At 36.2% G+C, this 21,955-nt stretch overlaps 2 protein-coding genes across 3 annotated transcripts in view; one reads left to right on the top strand and one right to left on the bottom strand.

Annotated features, from left to right (window-relative positions):
* The window catches only part of SEC24B (SEC24 homolog B, COPII coat complex component), a 553,630-nt gene that overhangs the window by 507,100 nt on the left and 24,575 nt on the right, over window positions 1-21,955 (top strand). The window lies entirely within an intron of this gene.
* GRID2 (glutamate ionotropic receptor delta type subunit 2) overlaps window positions 1-21,955 on the bottom strand; it is a 679,658-nt gene that overhangs the window by 211,569 nt on the left and 446,134 nt on the right. For both annotated transcript variants that reach the window (XM_052681767.1, XM_052681768.1), the window contains exon 5: window positions 165-218. In XM_052681767.1, coding sequence (XP_052537727.1) covers window positions 165-218 — 54 coding nt within the window. The remainder of the gene's footprint in view (window positions 1-164; window positions 219-21,955) is intronic.

Consider the following 21,955-nt stretch of genomic DNA (forward strand, 5'->3'; position numbering starts at 1 on the left):
AAGACTTGGCATTCTCTTTCTGTTAAATGTTCACCCTCTCAGCAGGGCCTGAACTTTGTTGTAGCTACTGATTCCTGCTGGCAAAGGCAAGACCAGTGTGAATATTTGTCTGTAAGCCTGAAAACAGGATTCATACTTCACAACAATGTTCACTTGACAGTTACCTCATTTATAATGATCCAGTGACAGTCGAAAGCAACCAAATTAGTCTCCACGACCTGAAATAGAGAACAAACGAGCTATCAGTCAGCTTGCTTATGAAAACCAGAAAACAACAACAAAAAAACTTAAATAGATTCTCTCTGCAAATGACAAAAATGGAAGCACATGCTCTTCAAGACCTTTGTTATTCAACTGAAGAGAGGGAACCTTTAGCAAAATTTTGTGCAAGCATTTGTGTTATTGTTTGACTTGGTGATTAAAGTTGAAAAATACGCTTCACTGCTGGCATCACTGAATAGAATATGTTTCAGTTGACTGAGGAGAAAATGAAATTGTTTTTGCCTTAATATTGTGCAGAGAGAGAGCAACAGAGAGGAAGGCCAAAAATGAATATCAAGTAACTCATATCAAATTTCTGCACTCCTGCCTTTCTAGTGTATGCCTACGACATGGAAACCTCTGAATTAGAAATTAAAAAATAAAAACAAGCAAAAAGAGCCAACGACCTTGAGATGCATGGAGACGCAAAGCGGGGAGAGAGTTTCTCTTGAAAAAGAGAGCTGTTATTGGGATGATAGACAGTGGCCTGTCCCTAGCTATCTGCAGAGAATGCCTCTAATCCTTCTCCTACCATTACCTTCATTTCCTTGCTAAAAATTATTCTAGGAGATACCTTTGTACTGGATTGAAATTTTATTACCTAATTCTTCTTTCTCTCAACATTATCCCTCTTGAGTTCCCTTGAGATCCCTTCTTGAGTTCACCGCTCTTGTGGAAAGCCATGTTTGATTCACAGTAAAGAAGAAAAGTACCAGGAAATCTATAGAAAAGGCTTACTTTTTTTTTTTTTTTTTTTTTAAACAAATAAAACTGATTTGACATTTACACTGAAATTATTTTAAATAAGTCAATCCAATTTTGTTTTTATAATCAATGTATACAACTTGATTCACCATTTAAAACCGGTGAATATCTAAAACAGCATTTAATCTCAGAAAAAAATTAAAATAAAATACAAAGACAAAAATTGAAACAGGCCTTGAAACTTGCAATGTTAGAAAATTCATGTAAATAAGTTGCTCTGAAAGTAATGCTTCCTCTTTATTTCCATGGAAACTACAACTTATACAAAAAGCATACTATTTGGTAGGGCAAATTATTATCTACAAAACACTATCAACATAGTCACCACTGTTAGCTATGCATTTTCACCAGTAATGAACACAAGAGCTTGCATGGCATACTGGTAAAAGGCTGCAGCAGCAGAAGTGACCTGCTGTTGCTGTCACCACTTCAGAAACACTTCCACCACCTCACGTGCTCACATTCCTTTGATCATCATAAATGTTCAGTAACTATCAGTGTATGTCAGTAGGTACTATTTTTTCTACATGGAGTAATTCAAAGGCACACCTTTGCTTCATACACACTTCCACGTCAGATACCATTTTGCCAGACAGCTCCTCTGTTGCCGTCTGTCACACAGCAAAAAAAAGGAATGGAATTATTGCAGGAAGGTTCAACCTCAACTGCCATACCACCAACATCTATCTCTGACATGGCAGGCCAACATATTAAAATAGGAGGCATTACTTTTGGAGGAGTTCTTGTGGGTGACTGGTGCTGGTCTGCTGCTACTTAGATTAATGCATAGCAAGCATGTTTGCCTTTTAAAAATGACAAACAGAAAAGTAGTTGCCAAGGATGGCTGCAATTTATTTAAAGACCCCATATTGATAACCTTCATTATTAATTCAGAGGCCATTAGAATCAGGGTCACTGCTTATTTAGTACAATGACAGGCAAGATTAGAAATTCTGATCTAGGGAGACTAGGGAAAAAAACCAAGAGCAGCAGTATATGAACTGGGATCCTATTTGAAACTCTCATGGTGTCAGAAACTGGGAGAAAGGAAGGCCATCACTGTTAGTGTGCTCATGGAAAATTATTTATTTTAGGAGCAAGGTCCTTGCTTTATTCAGCATTTTGGTTTGTTACTCTTTCTATGTGATAACAACAGCACATTTTGCCATGTTCCTTTGATGCTGTCTTACATTGTCCACAGAAAATTACCCTGACTACACTTCTCCAGATAAGGCCTCCCAAGGTTCCCACTGGCTCTGAGACAGCCTACCAGGAGAATACCTCAGATTCAAGGCTTGTGGTGAGGTTAGGGAAACAAAAATGATTGTGCTGCGGGAGGGACTCCTCAGCTCTTGTTCTGCCTCAAAATGCTACTCAATTGAATCTTGAGTTTCAGGTAATTTCTTTAAAAAGATTTGGTTTTGTGTGACTACTTTGTCTAGGCTATCACATTTAAATTAGAAAAAGCCTTTTTAACAGAGTGTGGTTCTAAGAATCACCACTGTTATTCAGTTCAGCTCAGAGACATCTTGAGCAGGATTCTGGAAGAAGCTTATTGGCCTCACTAGTTACTCAAATAGCTCAGGCTACCCGTGATAGATTTACTTGTAATTTGCAAATCTTAAGTTGAAAAATACTCATTTTTCAATTGCAATTGAAATTTCTCAGCTGAAAAATCATGTTTTATCCAATAAAGTTTTAGGCATTCATGAATCTACTTAATATTAAAGCCATTTTCAAAAAGCTTATGTCAGCCTGAGATAAACTTGAAACGTACTCAGAGACATTCAAACTAATATATTCTAAGTTTAGATGGGCTATGAATAGCCCACAATTTTAGAATTCACTTTTCCTTTCTTCCTATTGTAAGCTGCTTTTTTGGTATTTTCCTTAGCCCATCCACACAAAGATAGTACTAGTATCAAAAGTAGTTGCCTAAAAATGCAAATAACTTTGCCCCCAAGAAGTCTTTTTTATTATTGTGTGTTTTTTGTTGTTATTGTTTTTGTTTTGTTTTGTTTTTATAAAGTGTATTTATTTCTAAACTTGGATCTAGCATTCAATTATTTCACGACTGCCCATTTCATCAGGATCAAGATGATGTGTCTCAATTTCTCACTTCTGAGCACCTCTCATTGCCCAGTATGGACAATATTATTCAGTTAATTGACTTCAATGTTAGGCAGTACACCTTCTCACTATGTCTATATGAATTGCAGGGAGCTATATTATTTTCATTATCATCAGTAATGGCCTTCTGGTATTTTACAACTATTGTGCTTTTTACATTTTTCAGTGTAGAAAGAAAATAAACATACAGAACCTCTGTTTTACAGAAAATACATATGTGCTCTTTGGTTTTGACACTTGAGGGAAGAGTTTGTTCAGTCCTAAAGTTTTCTTCCAATATGAACAACTTATGATTACATTCATAATGTGACTGTCAGAAGATTCTCTCAATCAGCACTTACTATGCACACACTTACAAGTTCCAGACTGTATGAAATCAATGCAAAATAAATAAATAAACCAAAAGCTTGCACCAACATAGCCTAGAGCAATTATCTGTCAGCAAAACAGTTATAACTTGACATGGCATACCTTTACAGTTATGAAACAGTCTTCCACAATGCCTTTGTCTATCTACTGACCTTGCCTACTTGTTTACTTTGAAAGCCACTGCAGAATCCCTTAAAAGGGATAACAAATAACACAGCAGTTAGAAAACAGCAAAATCAAAAAACAACAACAACAACAAAAGTGTGTCTGGTCCTGCTAAAATTGATTATAACCAAAAGGTACATAGATCGTAGCTTCAACAGATGTATGTGATGAAGTTGTTCAGAAGTTTCATATGACTAATATATTGAAAAAGTTGAAATGTATCTGTTATCTGAGAGACATTTTTTTTTCTGGCTGAAATTCACACATTGTGATCTGGCATGGATTTAAGTTTTGTGCCAGCAAATAATGACTATACAAAATACCACTTGCAAAGACACAGGGGCAATAATGTAAAATAAATCAGATATCCTGAATATTAGAAGCAATAACAATTTGATGAAGTTCGTAGGAGTTAGAAACCTCAAAACCTCAAATATTTGAATACAATGCTATTTTCAGATTCATCTACCTGTTCTGCTGTGTGTGACAAGGAGCCCTGCTGTGCACTCCAGAAAGGCCAAGGAGAGATTGGAAATTTCCATACAAGACAGAAGGTGGAGAAATGTATTGTTTATACAGCTCATCTCTTAAGACAAAACTGATAAAAATTACAGTGTGCATTCCAGCTGAATCCTACAAGATATTTATTGGCAGAGAGTTACCCTTTCCAAAAAAGAATTAAACCATGCACACATTCACAAATTCTCTTTTCATGCTAACTCTAGGGGAAATTGTACAGCAATCCACCTGTGGGTTACTGAACACACAAAGCTATATTCAACCCAGCAGTGTCTCCAAACCTAAACATAGCTGGTAGCTGAGAAACTGTGCTTACTCTGTTCTTACTTCTCCTTAGGCATTCACTTACTGCCTCTTTTGGAGATGAGATATCAAAGGAATCTTTAGTCCAACCCAACATAGCTGTTTTTATGCTTCCAAATGTATTTTGTTTTCTTAACTGCAATGAAAAGCAGCAGTTAGAAGCAGCAGAATCTTATTAACTCCCTATCAACTTTTATGAAGTTCAGGCTATATCTATTTACTGGGAGAATAAATATTTGAAACTAGCTGGCTGTCATTCTGATGCTTGCAAAAAAAGCAATACTAAATAATGCATTTTGTGCTGTTGAGGTGGCACTTCTGCTGAGGGTCTTCACTGTGCAGGATCATCCAGAAGTAGAAGAACCTCAGTATGAAGCTGCATCCTAGCAGCTTGATGGACAAAGTGGCTCACACATTCCTGTCTCACTGAACTAAATCAATTCTGGAGAATATGCAGAAGACAGACAATATAGCCACCGACTTCAAATAACAACTTTTTTTTTTTTTGCTGTTGTTCAATCAGCATTTTTTCATTTATACGCCTCTAGTATTTGGCTAATTTTTATTGCCAAATCACATAATTCTCCATTGGTAAGAATCAAAGCAGCACTTGAGCAGGCCAGTTCTGAAACAGATTGCATGATATTGGGGGAAAAATAAAAAGATTTCCTCTCCACCTACTCAGTGCTTGCTCAGCCAGAAAGTTCACACTGGAGTGTTTGAAAATACTGTCATTAGCTGCATAACTCCTGCAGCAAATAATACAGCTGTCAAGCATTGAGTGCCATTCATACAGTCATAGAAGTCCACAGCAATAGATATAAAGTATCATTGTTAACATCTTTGTAACTTCAGAAATGCGCAAGTCAAACTTCAGCAGCTTTCCTAACACTTTTCTAATCTATTAAAATAAATCAAACTTCTGCTTCTTGAGGAAGGTGTTCCATTTAGTCAAATCAGTGAACAAGAAAATGGACGGAGCAAAATATAATTTTCTTTCTCTAAAGAATTCAACTACACACCAAGGGAAATTTTGCATAGAGCAGAAAAATGCTGTCAAGAAGACAAGCAATAAGCAAGGACAAACCATCTGTCAATTGGCAGTAACTTCAGAACTCCTGCATCTTTGGAAGAGGCTGACAATTTATCACAACTATTTCTATTGTTCATACTCAAACCTTCAAATGGGCTAAATGTAAGATATTCAAAAAATAATTAAATAAGAAATAAATAAAGCAGCAGCATTGCTAGCACGCAAGCTTTTCTCACGATAATCCTCATTACTTCTCAGAATAATATTTCTCACAATAACAAGCAAGAAAAATATACCTGCCCAGCAAAAGAAACATCCAGTTTAATAGAAGATAGCATTAAAAGTTTTCTGCATCTCTTCTTGCTTACAAATATAGTCTTATAAAGGTCCTATATATCCTGTATAAGATACACAGAACAGAGCCCTTACCAAGTAAACACAGGTAAAGTTTTCCATACCTTCAAAATTCATCTCAGTATCTAGAACGTTTCCTGCAAACATCTAATGAGCAGCAGTGCTGTGTGGATAGACAGATCCACACAGTATTTCCTCACCTCAACTATTTCCTGTCCCCTGTATTTCAAACAACTCCTAGGCTCCAATTTTAGCTTTGCTACAAATGGGACTGCTCTACAGATAGCCACTCAGGCATCATGACTCATTTCTCAAAATGATGAAGAAATATCTCCAACTAGAAACAGACTTCATGTTAATTTTCTGCCCCATGAGAAGCTGTGGTAAAGACTAGAAGTCTGTTCTTTCTATGGAACCACCACCAAGCCAAATGAGTTTTTCATTTGATTTTTTTTACAGAAGACAACAGATGGCATTGCAAAATTACTTGTTTTGGAACTGACTAGTACTGAAATCATTTATAAAGTGATTTTTTAGTTAGTTTACCCAAGAGTTGAGCTGGAACACAAACTCAGTACTAACCTCTTCCAAACAACCTCTGTGTACAATATGCCCCAATTACACTCACTTGTAAACTGAACTGCACTATTCCAGCTGGAAGATTGCTAAACTGCTTATGTCCAATATCATTAGACTTGGTGTCTGTGTCTTCCCATAGATCAAGTTTTTAGAATCACCATTTCTGTTTTATATAAGCAAATATGTGCCGTGACTTAATTATCTCTGCTAAGGATTGGCATTTTTTTTATCATTAAGATATGACAAAAATTGGGCATCATGCACAGATACATGAGGCAGGGAGCTCCCACTGTGCAAAAATCTGAAGCAAGCATAGGAACTAGGATGACATTTCTTAACATTTCCTTTAACTGAAGAAAAAGGGGTTTGACTAGCTTGAGCACCTGGAGCTGTCTGCCATACTGCAAATGGATCTTCAAACAGTAACATACAACCCAAAAAAACTTACGTAGGTAATGTGCTCGTAGCACTAAAAAAGGGTAAAGCGATAAGGTAAACACTGGAGAATTAAATGAACAAAATTGTACTACATCAAACTAAACGCTGCAGGTCACCCTGACTCTGCTTTTTTTTTTTCATTTTTCTTTTTCTACTAGTGGCTAGTTCATCAAGCCACAACCATTTTATCAGGTTTTCTGCAGCATTCATTCCTACTGATGCCCAGTAAGACCTTTTCTGTGTCTCTGCTCTTAGCCTTTGAGCTTCTCAATAGGGAAATCAGTTGCTGATTTATAAAGCTCACCAGAAACTAAAACTCAGAAAAATCTCTCTTCAGCAAAGGTAATAATTTTTGAATCTCATTTTAATCTCTAACCATTTCCACATTTGAGATGAAAAAGACATGACAACATCTATTATTTTTATTCTTATGGAGCAGCATCATTTTTCTGGGATCCATTCCCCTCAAGTTCCTTCTAAGAAAAATGGAATTCTGCAGGTTAAATCAGACAAAGAATTCCCTAGGTCACTAATCATATAGTTATCAAGCATTAAAAGGCAAGCTTCTACAGCACTTTGGGGGAAAGGAAGTCTTCCAGTACCTTCTAAGGACACTGGAGATTGCTGACATGGCTTAATTTGCTTGTCTCATGAGAACAAGTTTCTTTGAAAAAGAAAGTAGTTGAACTACTTGATTGGTTTTCTTTCTTCTTCTACCAGATTTATTTCAAAAGATTGTACGTTTAAACTAAATGAAATTGAGTTATTCCACTAAAAAATTAGTTTTATATTGATTCTACTTGCCATCTTTATTATATTTAAAACAAATCAAGTTCCAGGGAAGATTTCATCTCCTTTGTATTAAGATTTTTAGATGTAAGGGAGATTTTAAGAGATTTTACGGTCCAGTAGAGAGATCAGCCCCAAACTAAAAGTGCATACAGTGTAAAAGAAAATCAACAGTTGAACATTTAATAAGTATATATATATATATAAAAAAGTATTAAAAAACCCCACTACACTAATACTTCAGAGAATATGACTGTGGGCTTGTAATAAGAACTCTTACACAAGCGTTCCTTCTGTCTGATTGAACTGATTGTTTAATTTCTTTTATTTCCTTCCTCAAGAAGAACTCATAATGTGCTTATTATTTAGGAATCTATAATCAGAAACCCACTCCACTTTGGAGGTCAGCCAGTAACCTACAGGTTTAAAACAGTACTCATTAGATGCTTTCTTTTTCAGGATCTTCTTTTAAACTTAGTCTCACAATTTCTAAATTTATGTTTTGATTTATATTCTAATTATCCTTATAAAAAGGGCTTATAAGAGCTGCTGTTAGGATACAAAACAAAAAACCCAACAACACATCTGTTTTGAACTATGCTGCTTTAACTCAAAGTCACGAGTACAACATCATACTACCTGCACTCAACTCAAACACTCAAATTCTCAGTGAAAAATAATGTAATGTGTCTCCTACCTGGAAACTGCATATTCCAAAATAATAAAGAGATTCAAACCATCATGGATATTATGATATGTTAGGCTTATGTACAATTGCCTGTGCCTCCTCTTCTTAAGAATGTCTTGAAATCTCTTCTACACATAACTGGATTTTTTTTCATTGTAATGGTACTTTTCTCAACCATCTCTGCTCTTCAACTGCTACTTTTATTTTTTTAAGCTGAAATCCATTTGAAAGTTAGAAAACTACATAGAAAACCTGAGTATCTCAGTTGAACGTGGGCTTTAAATTAAACTCATTGTCATCATATTTCAAGCTGAAGAATCAAACATAAGTCTAAATTTATGTTCAAATCTTCATATTTTTTTCCTTTGTGAAGATTCAGAGGTGATAACAGATTTCTCCCAGCTGTAGTTTTAATTATCTCACCATCCTCTACACCCAAATACATGCAGAAACTACCCTTTGAGTGAACCACCTCCAGATTGAAGGCTGCTGGCATGCATTTCGATACAGGGAAAATAAATGCATTACTGATGTTGACATTTTTTGTTGTCAAAACTTAGAATATAAAGAAGCCTTTCAACCTGTTAATGTGACAAAAGAAGCTCAGGAGAATAGCCATTAACTCTAGGATTTAACTTGTATAGAAATTACTGTCAAGTTTGATAAAGGGTCATTCTTAATGCATACTTTAGGTAACGAGGCTGCTAGTGAAGAAAGTTTGGGATGCTGCAGGAGAAAATAAAGATGATAAAATAGTATCTGTCTATTTCAATATGTGCTCTTTTGGTAGAACATATAAATATGTAAATTCATATTTTCATGTTTCTTTACTTCTGTCTCCAATATGGAATTATATGGAATTATATAGGTAATGTGTCTGTCAAGGCAGGAAGCAGTTAAAAGTGAAGAAAAGAAAATCAATGCACAAGACTCCTTCTGAGTGTACATTAGTTGGCCTGACTGCACTCAAGAAAAGGACACTGATTCAAATAAAACTTGTAAAGGAATCATGTACGGCTAGTAATTTTGCATAACCTTACCCTTCTCATCCGTATCTGATTTTACACCTCAGTAATTCAACAGATTGTACTACAGTTGCTCTTGCTTTACACCAGTTTAATGAGAAGAATAGTCAATTAGGATGGAAATCATAGTCAGAAAGAGGGTGAAAAACAAGGGCTTTGAGGACAGACTTGAAGGAGAGAAGCAATAATTTCAATACAAGAAATAGGGTCACTGATTCAGAAAGTTTTTTGGTAGTGTGAATAAACGCTTCTACATTGTCACTGCTTGAACACACACACACACACACACACACACACACACACAGCATCAATAAAAACTCATAGATAGAATACCAATTCCCTCAATGGTAGCTAATTTCGAGAAGAAAACCTTCCTATCTGTTTCCTATCTGTTCCTTGTAGCTTCAGCAACCAAAAGAAGAAAGCAAATACTGATTAAATTTGAAATAGTCTGTTTGACACCATTCTTCTGTTCTCTGTTACTAGAGGTGGGTGCTCTTTTTAAAAGTTTAAAAGCATTTATTTAGGGGAACATTTAAACATGTAGACTGAATTTACACCAAGAAGTTAAAAATGCAAGGCTCAATCCCCCTTGTTTATCTAGGAGTATCAAGTGACTATTTTAAGGCCAGACTCTCTCAATTGCTCAACATCTATAAGTTAGCCAGATTATCCTCAATAGGAGCTGCAGAATGCAGAGAAAACTCGCCTATTCCATTTAGATTTTTAAACTTAAGCTGAGTGCCTTAAAAATCCAGTCTTGATTAAGTTGGCAGGATGTTGCGTACTTTTTTTAGAGATACAGAAATGTAGTTTCAACTCCTTTTATGCTTGTTAGAAAATTAAAATCCCATCTGCCAGTGTAACAGGGGAAACACTGAAAGTCACGTATTACAGAATGTAACAGTGCTACTATTTTTCTTTACTATTTTTCTTCTTTAAAAGGATCTGTTGACAAGCATCAGCTTGACATTAGTGAAATGGAAAGTACTTCATTTTCCTATCACAGGTGTTATTAATGAAGGTCACTGCTCAAGAGACAAAATATCACTAAAGCCATCAGCCTTCTGTGCTCTTGAGGTTTGTGGAGGTGCTACTCCTGTCATTTCACTTCTCTGCAGAGAACAGCAGTAGCAGAGGTTCAAGCAAGATAGCCTGCATTCTTGACTTGTGCACAAATAAAGCATTCAGCCAAATAAGCCAACTGAAAGCACTTTTTTCATGGCAATAAGAGTTCAAGAATCAAGAACAGTTTAAATGAATTCTATCTAGCTGTAGGCTTGGAGTTCCCTGTGATAAAATCTTCCCAGCAGTATGTGTGCTAAAACAAAATTCATTGTAAATGTACTGAAATTATTCTGACCACCAAATGTGAAGCCCATCAGCCATGTGGTTTAATGCTTGATAGCAGATCAACAAAATGCATGGCTCCTACTAATAGTCCAACATCACACTAAATCCAGTTCCACACAGGTACTCACTGAATCTTTGAAAAGGTGTGGATAAAAACATCAGCCTGTTTTTCATTAAGGTTCTAAATTTTCATAGAATCAAATAATTGCTTGGGTTGGAAGGGACCTTAAAAAGATTACCTAGTGATCACCCTGCCATGGGCAAAGGGGCCACTGACTCCACCAGGCTGCCCAAAGCCCCATCCAACATGGCCTTGAGTATCTGTAGGGATGGGGCACCTACAGCTTCTCTACGTCTGTGCCAGTGCCTCACCACCCTCTAAGTAAAAAATCTATTCGCTTCTCAAGCCAAGACTCAAGACTTCACTGTCCAAATCCTTCTGGCTGGCATCCCTTCCCTCTAGAGTATGAACTGCACCCACTCAGCTTGGTGTTATCAACAGACTTGCTAAGCCCACTGTCATGTCATCAATGAAGCAATGTAAGCAGCACCAGTCCCAAAATATACCCCCTGTGGGACATCATTTGTCAGTGGTTTCCACCTAGACATTGAGCTGTTGACCACAGTTCTCTGGGTGTGACCTTCCTAAATTTATTTTCCTGGTAAATGCCTTCTACTTTTATCCATTTATTTATTTTTAAATTCCTGCTATTAGCCTACTTTTAACAAGTAAATGAAGGTAATGCATAGTTTGGAGGTTTATGATATTGCCATAACATAAGCTTGATAAGAAATTTTTTGTCCTAACATCAAACAACATGCTTTCTCCCTGCAAAACTGCTGGGCTGAAATCTATTTTCAAAGATCCGTCTACATACCTTAGATCTGATATCCTTCAAGTTTCATTAGAAGTTGTTAACAAGATATGTAGTTCAAAGTCAATAAAAAGTACTCCATGCAATGCCATGTTCAATAATAACAATATTGGACAGACGTTAGCAGATAGCAGTTTATCAGTGACTCAACAGCACAGTCACAAGTGCTCCTTTACAATGGCAAGGTGAAACTTCCTAGCCTTCAAATATGGGTACATATTCTAAACAGATTCTGTTTCAGGCTGTTAAGTACAGAATGCAAAGGATTTACTGGAGAAGCAAACATTGCAGAAAGGCACATTGTAACAAATACAAGCAACAGAAAAATGGCAATTTGAGCCATTCCATATAGTTCCTTAATAAATCACAGGAATTCACTTGCTAAGAATTATTTCTCTAGAATTTTCATCATGGAACAGTTGCTCATTTCTTTTCACTTACTAAATAAAGAGGCTTAAATTAGATCCCTACTATCATTTTTTAAAAATAAATTGGAAATCATTGGTGGAGAAGAGTAAAGAGAATGGGAGAACTTTAAGAAGATTTGAGAAGTTCGAGTAAAGGAAAAAACAATGTACATTGTTAAAAAGAGCATTGGTTCTGCATTTTAGCAGCATTTGTGGAATTGGCAATAGCCAGTGAAAAGAGCTATAATGAAAAAAGAAGACAAACACTTTTGCAAAGATAAAATAATTAAAGATCACTTCAGTCTAAACCTGATCTATATTTTTTTTCATAGAAGAGAAACTTACAGAATCATTTTTAATTGCTTCTTTTTCTTTTTCTCAAGGATAAACTGATAAACATCAGAAACTCAACTTGTATTTACGGTAACAGTTCCTCTACAGTCAATGCAATTATTCAGTCAAAATTACTCACGTGAGAAAAACAACTCATCTGTATAAGAGATTACAGTTCCAGGTCCCTGATGTAAATTATGAAAGGCCCATTATATAGACTGTCATAATTTTTCCAGAATCACATTTCTTTCTCCCTTAGGTACTGTCAAACATCTTTCTACCTCTAAGCACTGCATTTTCATAGTGTTTTTTCAATCATCCTTTTTGACTAACGTGAACCAGAGCTGTGATATATGTTTCCTATTCTGACTATTAATATTATGGGCACATCGTCTTTGCTTTTGGACAGTGATAGAAGCAAACTGACAGAACCAACATCTAGACAATCCTTGAGGTGATACATGAGCTTTACACAAGAATGATCAACAAGATAGAGAGCTATTCTCTCCAGACTGATTGATAAGAAAAACAAGTTGGCTATAAGGCTGTATTTTGAAATGGGAGTAAGTACAGCAGGAGTCCTTTGTGAGTATCCAAGTATACAGATAGAGAGCAAAGCTGAACCAGTTAAAAAATAAGAAGAAAGAAAAGGAAAGGCAGAAAGAAAGAAGTCACAATGATTTCAGAAGGTCATTATTTGGTCTATTGTGTGGGAGGTAGAACTGCACATTTGTCATGAAGAAATAAACTACAATGAATCTTGCTGTGGACCTCAGCAAAACTCTGAATGCATGCACATAATTATGGTCCATCACAAGTCCAATTAAATCTCAACTTAACCCAGGCAGACAGGCTAGCACAGCACAATGAAGCTGTGTGAAACGTGTCAAGAAACAGCTGGAGCCATTTCCTGAAGTGGTCAGGGACAGGAGTGGAAAAACCTTTCCCTCCTCCCATCCCTTCCCTATCCAGGAACATCAACTGTGAGCAAGAAGGTACCAAGATCACCGGAATGAGATGTAGATTTGCCACACAATTAAACATAAAATCTCAGACACTTCTATGTAGCTGTACTGAAGACATTTTCATATTTTCATTTAGAGGCATGTTGCATTCCCTCCAAGTGTTTTTTTTTTTTTATATGGTGCTGCCCACTCTACTGATGGGCACCTAAATCCCCAACAGTCCTAGAGGCCAGCCTGGAGTCTCTGTGCTCCTTCATCTGATGACATCACGTTTGATCTCTGTCATTGCAGCATCACTGAGATAGAAAGAAAAAAATTTTCCTGTTTGATTTCAGAGGCATGGGAAAAGTTGAGCCTAGAAAGCCTTCACTGGGATTTTTGTTTGTTTGTTTGTTTGTTTTTTCTTTTAATTTTTACCTAAATATTTGGTTTCTGTTTTTTCAGCTTTTCTGACTCCTACCCCTCTACTGAGCAAGAGGCTACCTTCTGCCTGGACATCACAGCAAGAGCTGCTAGGGAAGTTTTGATGTGTCTGCTTCTTACTTTGACTGGCAGAGCCTTCAAACCCTGTGTTTTTATGGTACCCTTTTCTTATGCACACAGTAAGCATTTTCACTGGAAGAATCAAGAGAATCCTTTTAAAAAAAAAAAAAAGACAAAAAAGTCTCTGTTGTACTTAACCAGAAACTTGGAGAGAGGAAAGGAGGGACTTTACATAAAGTTAATGAAAGACAGATATGGATTAAATTTCAACTAAGTGCGACAAAAGCTCTAAGTAATCAAGAGAAGTTAAAGTTCAGATCATTTTCTACACTGGTATCCTGGAAACATATTTTAAAAAGCTTAATCATTGCGATGTCTGATGCTTGCAATAAAAGAGCTACAGGTAAACGTAGATGTGTGCCAATGAAATAAAACAAGCTTATTTCCTTCTTTACATGCAAGTAACATATACTGATGTGCATGCACCACATATTCTATTTGCTTCATCTACTATTTCCTGTTCTATACGTTATCAGTCAACTTTTTGAGAGGGATCAAGAATGCATCTTTGTACATGTGAAGTTGTCCTTTACAACAATTTATATTCCACCTCCCTAGATTTACCTCCTAATTCAGGCATTTTCCAGGATCCTAGAGCAGCCATTCTACATGGTTACCATTTCTTTCTAACCATTTCTTCATGGTTACCTTCCTAAATTGACAATGGGTGAATTTTTGTCATAGAAAATCACAGAATATTCTCTCTAATGGAAAAGATTCAAAATTTGATCCATGACCCTCTCCATGCCATGTCTCCAAAATGGAGAGACAATCAAACTTGCTTAATGTATATTTATTTCACTCTCTCCTGAGGAAAAGATAAAAGTAGAGCAGTGTTATATTTCTGTCAAAATATGAATCTTCTGGAATATATGCTTCAATAACGGATAGATGATTTTTTATTGTTATTTACAGCAAAAAAAAAAAAAAAAAAAAAAAGATGACATTTATCATTTCTTTGTTCTGCACTTGTGTGATATCTAATAATGACACCCTAACATGTGACTGACTAAGAAATAAATGAATATTTTCTCTGGCAAGCAATTATCACTATTCTTATGATCACACTTAAACATTTTAAAGAAAGGACCATAATTTTTGCCTTTACTTTGAGAACACATACAGGAAAAAACTTAAAATTAAATATTTATCTCTCAATCCCTAAACCAAATTTGATCTGAGAGTAGCTAGGATTAAAAGCATGTCAAGAACTCCTGCTTCGGTTCAGTACGAGCAGGATAGAAATAAAGGAATAAAAAGTCAGAGTATTCTCCCAAGTCAACTAAAATAAGAGCTGTAATCTTAAAATATTTCAGGCTGTAAACACAAAACCCATTCTTGGGAGCAGCATGTATTTCATTACTGCCAGGACTCCCGCCATCATTCGTAGTGCACTCTTACACAAACACACAGGCTCCCCATAGCCACCCACGTCTGTAGTTCTCTTGCTTAAAGGGCATTAAAGTACAAACATACTTGGCATCATCTAGGTGAAAAAAAGTGCCTGGACTGCCGTCTTTGTTTGGAAGCCCTCTTGCTGGGGGTGCATGCTTCCTGAAAACCTACAGTGCTTTTTTTGCAAGCATGCATATCTTCAGGGCAGCACTGAAAGTGTTCTGCTAGGTTTATCAGACCAGTTATCTTTAGTGCCTAACAAATAAAAACCTTACGGCTACACTGAACGAGTTCTGACTTAATATGCAATGAGTTCCTATCTGTAGCGCTTGGGACAGGACAGTAGCTGCAGATGTACAGGCATGGCTTCAAGTTCAGCAAACCTCCTGCATATTAGCTGTGGGTGATCTTTCACATTGGGCATGGAATTTGGGCACAACAACACTTACAACTGCAATTTAATATTGAGACACTCAAAAATCAGAATTCTGGTTTCCCTCTACTCACTTCAGATTCTGTCACATTTTTTCCCTAACCAGGCAGGGCCCAAATAATTGGGAAAGAGGAGAATGTACACCTGCACTTTCCTTTCTAGGGGTACATTATGTTGAAAGGGATAGTAACATTGCAGGAAATTGTTTTTGTTTGCTCTTAATACAGTATTGCCCTCAGTGAGATTCTAGTCTTGTCTCAGTTGGAAAACAAATTACTACAATGATAATGATGATGCGGTAAAAAATAAGTGACTGAATTTTCTGAAATCAGTCTCCAAATTTGGAAACCAGGAAAGAAGTTATTGAGCACTAGCTACTTGAGCAAAGCAGGAGCATTCTCAGATACATTCAGACTTCCATACAAAGGCACCATCCAGTTTCGCAGCACTGTTACAGCTGAGATGATTGGTGTGAGTGGTTAAACAGCATTCAAAGCTTATTAAGAATGGCTAAATGGCCCTGAGGCCTGTCTACATTAGAGTTTGAGTTTGTATGAGCACAAATGTGCCTAAAGGTACTAAATCAGCTAACAAAATGAGCAACATTGATGTAATCATCATGGATTTTTCTACATTTTATTCTGCAAAGTGTCCTTGATCATCTCAAATATTAATTAACTGGAAGTTCACTGTCTCTAAGGTATACACATAGAGAAAACCTAAAGGAAGCCATGAGGAAAAGGAGAAGAAAGAAAATGAACAGAGTTAACACATTGCTCCTGGATTAAAACTGCTTTCTACCAAAAGCTTCATTGTTCAGTGTCCACTGCAAGTGTCACTAACTGCAGATTTGAAAGAATACATTCAAAACAATATACCTGATTTTCAAAAAGTAACCTATAAAATAAAGCAAAACTGACAACTTCCTAAAGGGAAGGAAACATCAGGGAAATTCTCTGGATATTGATTTGGAAAGCACTGAGCCTTATACAACGAAGAAACTCAGAAAGAAAAAAAAGCCTTTTCAATTTATACAACTTGGCTCAATTTGCATTGCATTTCTATCTAAGGCAAGATAGATTTCCAAAAGTGCACCTTCTTCTTCATTCCTCCAACTTTCTCTTTTTTCAAAATGACAAGAAAGGGATAATACGATCATATTACATTTGGCACCAAATTATATCCCTTATAAAGATGATTTTAAGAAGCTTTTATTAGCAAATTAAAACAAATTGAGGTTTCCATGACAGTACAGAAAAGCCCCAAAAAAGAATCTCGTAGTATTACACATGAATTATTTCTGATCATGCCCAAAGCTCAGAAGTGAAGGATCTACGTTGAATACTGAGACGGTGAAGTCAATTTACAATGATTCAGCCTTGCTGTGTTATGTACACAGGAAAATGTTGTGTAAAGTTCTTCTCTTTACTACAGTACCTCACCGTAAAAAAAGTCCAATATGCTGATTTCACACCATCTGAGCAGTCCCTAAAAAAAGCTTAAAGTCAGCAGATCTCAATCAATTTATACTTGTAGACCTTAGATTATCAGATTTTAATATACATAGTTCAAATTAGACAATTTTTTTTCATTTTCTTAAAATATATGTACAGTGCAAACTAGATGCAAGAAATACTTTCTCTCAAGGTCTACTTGCTGCTTCAACCAAGAAATCTTTATCTACAGAACCATAATTCTGCTTCATGGAGTGGAATTTGACTGCCTTTAGTCAACTGCAGCCATGTGCAAGTGCTGTCACTTCATTCCCATGTGATGGTATTAGGGATTTCTAGAGCAGAAGCAGACTTACTCATGAGAATGTGTATGAAAATAATCATAAAGAGAGATTTGGGCTATTCCAAATATTTCAGTTGAGAGCTCTGATCTGCTTCAGCTTTTGTGTTCCTGATATTTTCCCACACTATGATACATAACAACTCAGCTTCCTTACGTTATTGTGTTTTTAACTCACAGAACACCAGTGCATACAATTTAAGAAGGGGTCTACAAGGAAAGCTTTCATAGCTTTACAATTCAAAGCGGATAAAACATGAAACCTTGAAAAATTACCCTCTAACTTATTTTAATAAATAAAAATTAGTTGCACGTACACACGCTTTCCTGAGGCTTCCTCTCATTTTATTAGGTTTCTGCTTTTTTCATTTTGAAGGCAACAAATTCCAGCAGTGCAATGCACTGAAAAACATGGTGATGTGAAAAAACAGGAAAAAAAAACACACAAAACCCAACATCCAAAACATAAAAACATAAATAATGGAAACATATTTAAACCACAGCATGTGTAAGTGCTACAGTGAAACAGGCAGTGCTCCTGCAGTGACCACAGCTAGCCTGAGGTTAAGCCCCTACATGGAACATAATATTCACTGAAAATTATTTTTCCATGAGATTTGAAGCTGGATGTGAATTTCGAATTCAAACTCTTCAGCTCATTGGCTGCAGAGAGGTGCATATCAGAGCGCAGAGCAGTATCAACACATCACTTTGTATCCTACAACATAAATCAGGAATACCTTCTCCCAAGAATATTAATTACTGATGTACTATGGCAGTCCTTGGGAGACACAGGTTGAACAGAGGTTTAGGCGCAAGCTGCTTAGACCTCATGATTTAGTCACAGTTATTCAGTCCTTTCTATTCAATCAGTTACTGTGCTAAACAAAGTCCTTGGGGTGAAGCATTTACAGTTAATTATGGAACTAGTATAATCTGCCTTGGTTTCAAATTAACATTTATCATAGTGCAAATTAATTTTTTTCAGCAGTGTATTAACACATTAACCATAGTGGCTAGCCTCATTTCGCTCTCATTAATGGGACAGATTTTCCTTTTAATTAACAGAAAGCATGAAATTTTCGCACTGGATCTATGAATCAGCTATGAATAATTTGTTGAGAAAGTTTTCATTTCAAATCTGAAACATGCTTAGCCAAGACTAAGCCAGTATATGTACTCCTGTTGATTAAACCATTAATTTTTCGTTTATTTATGTGAGAATTCGTGATTTATTTGTTATTACTTCCCCCAATGCTTTAATCATTCCAGTAAATAGAAAATGAACATTTCTGCTAACAAAATGTCTTATTATGGTTCTTTTCATAAATTCATTACTTTCAAGATTTGTAGTGCTTATTATTAATAATAAAACAAGCCACTGCAACCAGCAAGATGCTTTCATGCAACAAACTGGATGGACACACGCTCATTTTCACCAAACACTGTAACTCATAGTGATTCACTATTTCCTATAATCACATTCTGAAAAATTATCTGAACAAAGAACACAAATCCTTATTTCTAGTTTTTCCTCTCACCACATTAATTACTTCTCAGATTACTCCAAAAGGAGAACCAACAGGGGCATAGTCACATGGGCTGAACTCACAACTCATGCCTCAATTTTAGAAGCCCTGAGTACTCAAGAAGGGCACTACTATTCAGTGGGTAGACAGTGCTCCAATCAATCAATCAATCAATCAGGTTTTTAAGGAAATGCCTAAATTTGGTTTTCCTAGTGGAATGCAAACATGTTAATATTAATTATATTTGCTAATAAAAGCACATGAATGCACAGCCACAAATGGATTATTTTGCTTGTAGGCAATTTGATGCCCCTCGCAAAACTGCTTGAAAAAGTCTTTTGCTGTAGAAACCAAACCATTACGTTTTAGGCAGTATGATAAATCAAAACTATATTACTTCAATTTTGTAACCGTTAGACTTTGAAGAATATCTTTCAACTACAGATGTAAGAGCAGCTCTTCATTTACGCATACATAGATGCATTTTATACTAAACATTCTATTTTCTGTTGTATAATTGTAGCAGAGATGTAGGCAAGTCACAAAAAAAGTAATTGAACTGACAGCAGAGCTATTTCAAATGAACAACAAGAACAAATATTCATCTATAAATCCTTCTACTCAGAAGTGTCTTGAGCCAAAAGAAGCTATAAATATAAAAAGAAGCTATAAATATAGGGTCTGATACACACCCCAGAAATGCACTGAATTCTCGCTGCTGTTGGTTAACCTGCATGCAAGAATAGATGACTGGTGGTGGTGGGAGTTCCTGTAGTACAATTTCCCTTAGTACAAGTTAAATAAATAGTTTTATGAAGAAAAAATATTGAAAAAATAAAGTCTTGGGGAAAGGAGAAACAAAAAAAGAGAAAATAACTACGACAGACATCCCCTGTCTGCTCAAAGTAAAACCCTATTAATTAAGGATAATGAGCTTTCCCTTGGCCCACTTGCTCTTTTATAATCACAAAAATATTTGTTGATAAACCCCTCTCTTGCTTGCTCCAGCCAGCAAGTTGCATTCACTGCAAGTTACTCACAGCCAAATTGAAAATTCCATAACTCTTAAAGAAATCATTCCCCATAGCCTGATCAGTAAATGATAGTAATGCTCAGATTTTCACATAGCAAACTTCAAAAAGCATCTTGAAAGAAACTGCTTTCAAAACGGGCAGTGAACTAGTGTGAAATAATACCTAAATAATTTCACTACTGTATGCAAGATAAGCACATGCTCTTATTACCTGCGCATACAAAACACCTAAGCTTTCAGCAACAGAGCAATCAGAAAACAGTGAACACACAGCCACTCACTCACAAAATGACCGAGTTCTACCCTCTCAGTGAGCCTAAACTAAATCAAATGTGAAAACAAAGAGGAAGGAAAGCAGCAATTCATAAGAAAGCAAAATATAGTGTGTGACTGACAATAACTGTTTAAGAGGGAGGAAGATCAACTTTTCCTATATTATCTGCTTGCTTAAAATTACCACCAGTTTGCTATTCAATAAAATAAAGCTGTTAGACAATCCAGTGCCACATGAAAATAGATCTCTGTATTCACAATGCCTCTTACTAGCTGCTAGATGCCTCAGCCACTGCAGTGATGCTGTCAGAAGCAGAAAGGCAAGGAGGCAAAGCCCTGAAGAGGTGATGAGCATGATTGTGTGGAGCCTCAGAGCTCTCCCTCATACCTTCCAACCTTTGCTCTTTTCTTCCCACTTTCTATTAGTATCACTTGCTGTGCTTTTCCTGAACTCCAACTCAGCATAAAATCCCATTATCGAAATGTCAAGGCAATAACCATATCTTTATTTCTCTCCTTTTTTTTTCCCTGTACAAAATATATACGCTGAAGGTGCTATAAAGGTTTTATTATTTTAAGTAATTAATAGCTATAGTTCAGAATAGGAATCAATTACGATCCATACTCCATAGTGCATTCTGGAGAACTTGCCATCTGGATTAATAGAGAATATGCATTACCAATTATATGTCAAACATATAGTTTTTATTCAGTAGAGAAATATGGAAATAACAGTTGGCAGCTATGAGGTTACAGAAAGTAGCCATTTACACATCCCTAGAATCCTAAATCTTACATAAATAAGAACAGATATGACTCTATTACTTAAAGATCTCTACACTTATTTGCTAGGACAGTAAATGTTATGAAAACTAGTTTCTTGTGCTATGCCTCAGATATACCATACAACTTGGCAAAATCCTGTAAGAACTCCTATATTCCTAACTGCAGAATACAGGGCTGCAAGAAGGAAAAGCATTTTTAAGGTCTGTGGAAACATGTTAATAAGAAATTATAAAATGTCAAGATATGGATAAAACTTTCCATTGAAATGCTGAAGTTGCTTTGGATCTCACATGGCAATGCAGGCACCAAACAGTGACTTACACCTCCTTTCTTATTTAAGCAAATCCCATTTATATTCTTTCTTTTTCTTTTTTTTTCCTCTGCTAGAGAAAGGATATTTCTGATGGTGAGCAACAAGTATCTGGATCACCCCTTCCACACATATATTGTACTGACTTCAGTTCATTAAGCCTCCAAATAAAACACTAGTCTTGCTGCAATACCATTAATTGACAAATTAAGAAATGCTGGGGGAGATTCCATCTGGCAGATCAATCCCAGTGACAATGTCTGCACATGAGACCACTGCACCTATTGACAAGAGATCCCCTCCCACTCTGTCTCCTCTCTTGTCCTGCTGTATTTGGGGAACAAGCAGAAAAACCAATCCAGGTTCAGAATAGTACAAAAACATGCAATTTCTAAACAATCCCTCCTTGCCAGGTCAGCAGGCAGAGACTGTGATAGTCAAAAGAAAATGGAAAACCAGATAAGGCCAGTTCAGTAGTAAGATATGAATGTCTCAAAGCTTGGTAACA

The sequence above is a fragment of the Tympanuchus pallidicinctus genome, unplaced genomic scaffold (genome assembly GCF_026119805.1).
Source record: "Tympanuchus pallidicinctus isolate F22 unplaced genomic scaffold, pur_lepc_1.0 scaffold2, whole genome shotgun sequence".
Lineage (NCBI taxonomy): Eukaryota > Metazoa > Chordata > Aves > Galliformes > Phasianidae > Tympanuchus > Tympanuchus pallidicinctus.